The 5,949-nt window shown below is 36.6% G+C and overlaps 1 protein-coding gene across 2 annotated transcripts in view; it reads left to right on the top strand.

Annotated features, from left to right (window-relative positions):
* Positions 1-5,949, top strand: part of Cdk1 (cyclin dependent kinase 1) — a 16,563-nt gene that overhangs the window by 465 nt on the left and 10,149 nt on the right. For both annotated transcript variants that reach the window (XM_010602912.1, XM_010602910.1), the window contains exon 2: positions 1,843-1,904. In XM_010602912.1, the coding sequence (XP_010601214.1) occupies positions 1,868-1,904 (37 nt within the window). In that variant the 5' untranslated portion in view covers positions 1,843-1,867. The remainder of the gene's footprint in view (positions 1-1,842; positions 1,905-5,949) is intronic.

Below are 5,949 nucleotides of genomic sequence, written 5' to 3'. Positions count from 1 at the left end.
CCTGAGGAGTGCTGCTCGGCCCCAGGCCCCAGGCCCCAGCCCCCAGCCCCTCCTTCCCGCGCGCGGAGGAAATCGAGACCCACCTGGGCCGGGCGAGGCCGTCCTGGCTTCCCAAGTCCCAGGTCCAGGACTGGCGCCTCTTCGGGCTCGGCCCTGTCCCACCCGGAGCTTCGAAATGGGGACGTTTGCCCTGGGCGCAGAGCCAGAGGAATCCGGGACTTCCTTTATACCTGCCTGTTGGGTGTTGTAGCTTGAAGCAGAAAAGCTAAGAAAGGCCGAGAGAAACATTTATGTCTCTGATATCCTGGAGTCATCTCTCCAACTCTTAATACTGAAGTTGCCTGTGTGCACGTCTTGCGCCCCCTGACGACTTGTGAGGTCTTTGGGAACAGAAGAAAACATAGGTTTTCATTAGGCTATTAGGGTAGAGAGCCTTGGGAGACTCCAGAATGCATTCCAAAACAGCAACTCTATTTAAAATGATTACAACTGGAAAATGGTGAGAGGAGATTGAGTCATGCTTTGAAATTGAATTAATTTTTAGTTATTTGTTCCAAGTGAGCTCAACAGTTTTACTGTACTGTGTATATTAAATGTGGTTATTGAGGAAAAAGATAATTGTCCTAATGTCCATTTGCCATTACATAAAATTATAAAGTCTTGAGATTAACACTTATGACCAACCCCTAAGTCAATCCCCATGGCATCTTGTCCAAAGACCCCAGGCGGAGCTCATTTTAAAAGAATCTCTGGCCAGGCATGGTGGCCCATGCCTAGTAATTCCTGCCCTCGGGAGGCTGAGGCAAGTGGATCGCCTTGAGTTCGAGGCCAGCCTGGGCTACGTAGTGAGTTCCAGGTCAGTCTCAACTACATAGTAAGACCCTGCCTCAAAACAAAAAAACCCTCTGCTTTCTGGATTATTTCCCTTTGAAAAGGAATGTAAGAAATAGAACTTAAGATTCACCTAACTTACTCAGTTATAATGATTTTATTATCGATGAGTGATTGGAAAATCAAGGCTTAGATTTTTTTTGTGGTAGTGGGAATCAACTCAGGACCTTGCGTTGACCAGGCAGGCGTGGGTGCCTTTGAACTAAATCCCTGTCCCTGGAAAATCAACATAATTCTCTCTGGGCTTCTTAAGTGTCCTTGGGAAACTTAGCCAGCCCAAGAAGTATTGAAGGTCTGGTTGTTAGATTTTTTTCTTTAACTATTGTTTGTGATTCATTGTATAGGTTACAATTAAAATTTTATATCTGTGGAATTGAACATTTCGTTCTTTTAGGATGCTTACTGGCATTTTTCACTTTTGAAAGTCTGGAGCATGTTTTGTCTGTGACTGCTAAAAACAGATTAAAACTCACAAACTGTAAATACAGTACTTAATTATGCTTGCTGCTTTAAGCAAAAGTCCTGTTTCTAATGATTGAACAGTCTGACTACATCCCTTCTCATAGCTAAAAAATTTGTTTTGAAAGTATAAGGCAGTACAAATTTGAATAACACTTGAAATATTTGTGTATAACTTTGTCACACATTGTTACGAAAAAAACAACTCTGGGGGGAAATGTCTGAATTTAAGAGTTAATTTCAAAGAAGCTAAGTACATTATTGAATATAGAAATGTAATGTTTTGGGAGCTAATAAAGATCAGAAAGTCTTACTGTAGGAGTCCTTATCCTTGTAAATGTTTCAATATATAATTAATATTTATGGAATGCATAATATGTACTGCAGAAGGCAATATGGAATGTGGAAAATGCTTTATATTTTATATCTCAGTATGTAAAACTACCCTGAGTTAATGGCATCTATTCAAATCAGTTTTTCCTCTTGTTTTAGGATCTATCATACCTGTTGAATAACTATGGAAGACTACACCAAAATAGAGAAAATTGGAGAAGGTGAGTGGTTTTTAAACATAATATACACATATGAAAAAAATATTTAACAATGCTTCTTTTGTAACATTGAAACTATGTAAGTATGAATTAAGATGCCTTGTAAGCTTGACCTGGTGGTGCATGCCCATAATTTCAGTGTTCTGGGAGGCTGAGGCAAGAGGATAGTTCGATCCTAGCTTGGCCAATTTGTGGACTTATTATGATCCTGTGTCAAAATATTAACCCGTGGAGCATAACACTAATTTTGTCATAAAGGTGCAATTTTAGAATGAGTCTATTGACATATTTTTAATTTTGTGAGTTTTATTACATTAAAAAATGAGTACTTAACAGGAAAAAATCACAAAAATAAAGTTGAATTTTTAACATTTATTGAGTGTTTATAAAAACAGCATCAAAATTTTCAACATCAACTTTTTTGATGTACAGTCTTAAAAAAGAGGACAACACAAATTCTTGTATGAACTACAATAAGAATGCCAATAGTTTACAAAAAAATAATCTTTAATTTTCACACCTAAGGCAGTCTGCACACATGACAACAGCATGTTACACACATCCTTTACACTGACAACACATGTTTTGCTTTGCTGGCCTTTTTGTAGGACATACTTGACATCTCACTGGTCCTGCTGTATTTTTTTTTTTTTTTTTTTTTTTTTTTTTGGTACCGGGGATTGAACTCGGTTCTGTGCTTGCACAGCAGGCGATGGAACCACTGAGCTAAATCCCCGGCCCATTGGTCCTGCTGTTTTGTCAGAGTTTCTTATACGGTATATAGTTCAAAGGAACACAAATCTCAGTAAAATAAAGTATTAAAATCTTAGTATGTATTGTGTTTAGAATACACATCAACAGCATCTGTGTACTTGGTTACAAAACCTTAAAGATCAGAAATAAAAACCTATGTGAACTACAGTGTAAACACAAAAGTCTACCTCAGAAGTAATCTTTGCTTCAACTGTCACATGCAAGGCAGTCTTCACACATGACAGCTGCATGTTCCATATATAAGTATCATTTACACTGATAGTACGTATGTTACGTTTTCTTGTCCTTTCTTAAAGAGTACAGTTGACATCTTTTTGGTTTTCCTGTTGTCATAGGGCTTTGTGATGCTGCACCTTCCTTGCCTGCCTTGTCATCTGTCAGCGTACTAGGTTGCACCGCAGTTTTTTAGTGTAGTTCCCTGGACAGAAACATTTTGTCTTTGTTCTGTTGTAAATGATCTCTTATGAATTCCAGTCCCGTTCCTCTAAGGAAATTTCTCCATGATATTTTGTACTTGTTAATTTTTTTGTAAACTATCAAACTATTCATGCCACATGTTTTAAGATTGAGTACAGCACAACAACTGGCCAATTCTTTGTGTTTTGAGTGACATGATAGTTGCAGCATAGTTCATCAACATCTTCTCCACCTTTGGTTTTGTTGTAGAAAATTTCCATCTCAGGCTTCTGTTTTGTTGAGGTTTCTCTGTATTTTCCGTCATGGCGCAATGTTGTTTTTATCAGCAGTGCTAGTTTGTTTTTCTTTGTCATATATGAGGCCAGTGTAAATCTTTCTGAAGTCAAAAATTGTAATATGCAGTTTTCTGTTTTAAAATCTCACTTCATTTGGAATTTCTGCTTTGTTCCTACGCACAGTTCCTGTGCTTATCAACGTGTACTCTTAGCAAATATAACATCAATTGGAAACTGGTAAACCAGTTGTCAAATGTCACATTCTGATTATTCTGAGAGACAGAAGCAATGTTTGTTTATAACATCATTTGGTTTATTGCTGTACTGATGGCTGGGTTCCAGGATAAATGTCTGAACTGAAAGCATACTAAGTCTTTGCATCTATAGTGCATCAATTTTTATGCCATATCTTGACCTGCGGCCTTTCTATAATTCTTTTTACTACATTCCTGCGATTACCATGAGAAATGCCTGCTGAGTACAGCAGACCTATGAATGTTTTCAGTTCAGCGAGTGAGGCATCATAATAAATACATTTTTAATATGGCTATTGGTGCATACAGAATGTTTACTTGCAATTCAGCTTTTGTGTATTTCATACCATCTTGTAGCATTTCATCTGTTACAATTTCCAGCATAGAATGGCATGGCTGGCATTCTGTCCAATACATTTCACCCCTGCCAAGACCTTCACTATATTTTCAGATCTAGTTCTAATGTTGGGTCATTCCATTGGCCATTTTGCAGCATTATGACTAGTCAAATATGTACTCTCATTGCTGTTTTCTGATGATTCACTTTTGACCTCTAAAACTTGCAAATCTGTTTTTTCTTGTTATAATACTGAATTGGGCTACTTCTACTAGAAAAATCAAAAAACTTTTTTTAAACAAATCCTGCATTGGTGTGGGTCTATTGGATCCTCTGTGATGCTTAAACATATGCAAAACCAGTTAGATGGAGCATAACATGAGTAAACATCCTGTTTTACCACTTTTGCATGTACACACTTACCTTGCTTACATACTCTACTGTTCATTGTACCAAATGTGTAAACATAGATTGCTTCCTGTATCTCAGAGAGATACACAGACAGCTATTATTACGCTAAAGTACAAATATACAGTACAAATGTAAGGGATGGATCCACTGGCCCCAGTGTCCTGCTTGGCAGATTAATAAAGAAGTAAATTTAAGTCCATTTCCCAGTACTGTGGAAAAAAGGTGCTTTATAGTACTAAAATTGATCGATGTATTTTATGTAAAATACAAAAATCATAACATTTCAAGGGTTAAAATTATTCTTTTATGATTCCTTGGTGACTCCCCCACCCAATAATCAGAACTTTTTATACTAAACATTTACAGTATTTGTGTTTTGAAAACATTGTTATTTGTACATGTGTTGGGTGGACAAAGGTTAGGAAAGTAGTATCATACTCATTTTATAAAATATTTCTACTCTTTTACAGTTATTTTTAGTATGTAAGACTACATTTTACCTAAACTTTATAAACTGGCTATAATAAGTGATGTTTTTGAGTTAAGTTCTCCTTGAACTTACTGTAAGTAGTACAGGCAAGCTCTGAATTAAAGATTTTTTTGCTTTAGTCTCCCAAATGTTGGGATTACAGGCAGACAGCACCTCACCTAGCCTATGATAATTGCTTATTAAACGAACATAAAATTTCTAGGTATAAATAATCTGACGTGTTTGTGTATCAGGTATTCTAAAAATAATTTTTGTGCATAATCATTCCCTTTAGAACTCTACAGAATTTTTGTTTGTTTGTTTTGAAACAGGGTCTTACTATGTAGTTCAGATTGCCCTTCAGCTCCATGCTGGCCATGAACTCAGAATTGTTGTGACAGTCCTGCTTCAGCTTTCTGTGTGCTAGGATTTTAAAGGCTTACACCACCACACCCATCCAGCCTAAGTTTTAAAATTTTTTCCTTCTACAGAACATCCAGGTTTCTATATAGGAATTCTGAAGTGCTCATTTGCAATTTTCTGGCAACAAATGAGAAAACTTGTACAAAGTAATTTGTTAATAGAGTACAATTTATGTGTATTGTACTTGAGAAACATTTCCATCTTTATTTTGTGCACTCAAGGGTCCCACTTTTGCAAAGAGTGTTTTTTTAAAAAAAGTGAGAAATACTGTATGGAATTCAGTAAGATAGAATGGCCAAGGTATAGTGTCGAGTTGGAGATATATTCTTGGGTCTTTTAAAAAATAAATTTTCTTAAATACATTATGAAATCCATTAGCTAGTTTTGCTGCTGAATTGAAACTATCAAATATTAAGCAGTTATGACCACTATCTTCCCATCTATCTCTTTTCATTGTAGCACCCTGGCCAATCTCCTTGATGCTCTATAGTAGGAGTTTCTTTGATGTCCTCAGTGTGGTCTACCTTTTAACCTATAGATTTTTAGCAGTGGCTATTCTTTCTTCCTGGAAGCCAGCCTGTGCTTGCTTTACTCTTCGTCTCTTTGTTCTTGGCCAAGAGAATTTGGTAGTTCCATTAGCATCACACTTAGTGTCTTGTTTTTTTTTTTTTTTTTTTTTTTTTTTTTT

Source organism: Fukomys damarensis, unplaced genomic scaffold (genome assembly GCF_012274545.1).
Source record: "Fukomys damarensis isolate Sample0158 unplaced genomic scaffold, DMR_v1.0_HiC HiC_scaffold_20, whole genome shotgun sequence".
Classification (NCBI taxonomy): domain Eukaryota; kingdom Metazoa; phylum Chordata; class Mammalia; order Rodentia; family Bathyergidae; genus Fukomys; species Fukomys damarensis.
Note: the sequence above shows the minus strand (reverse complement) of the source record. Positions and strands in the feature narration are given on the sequence as shown.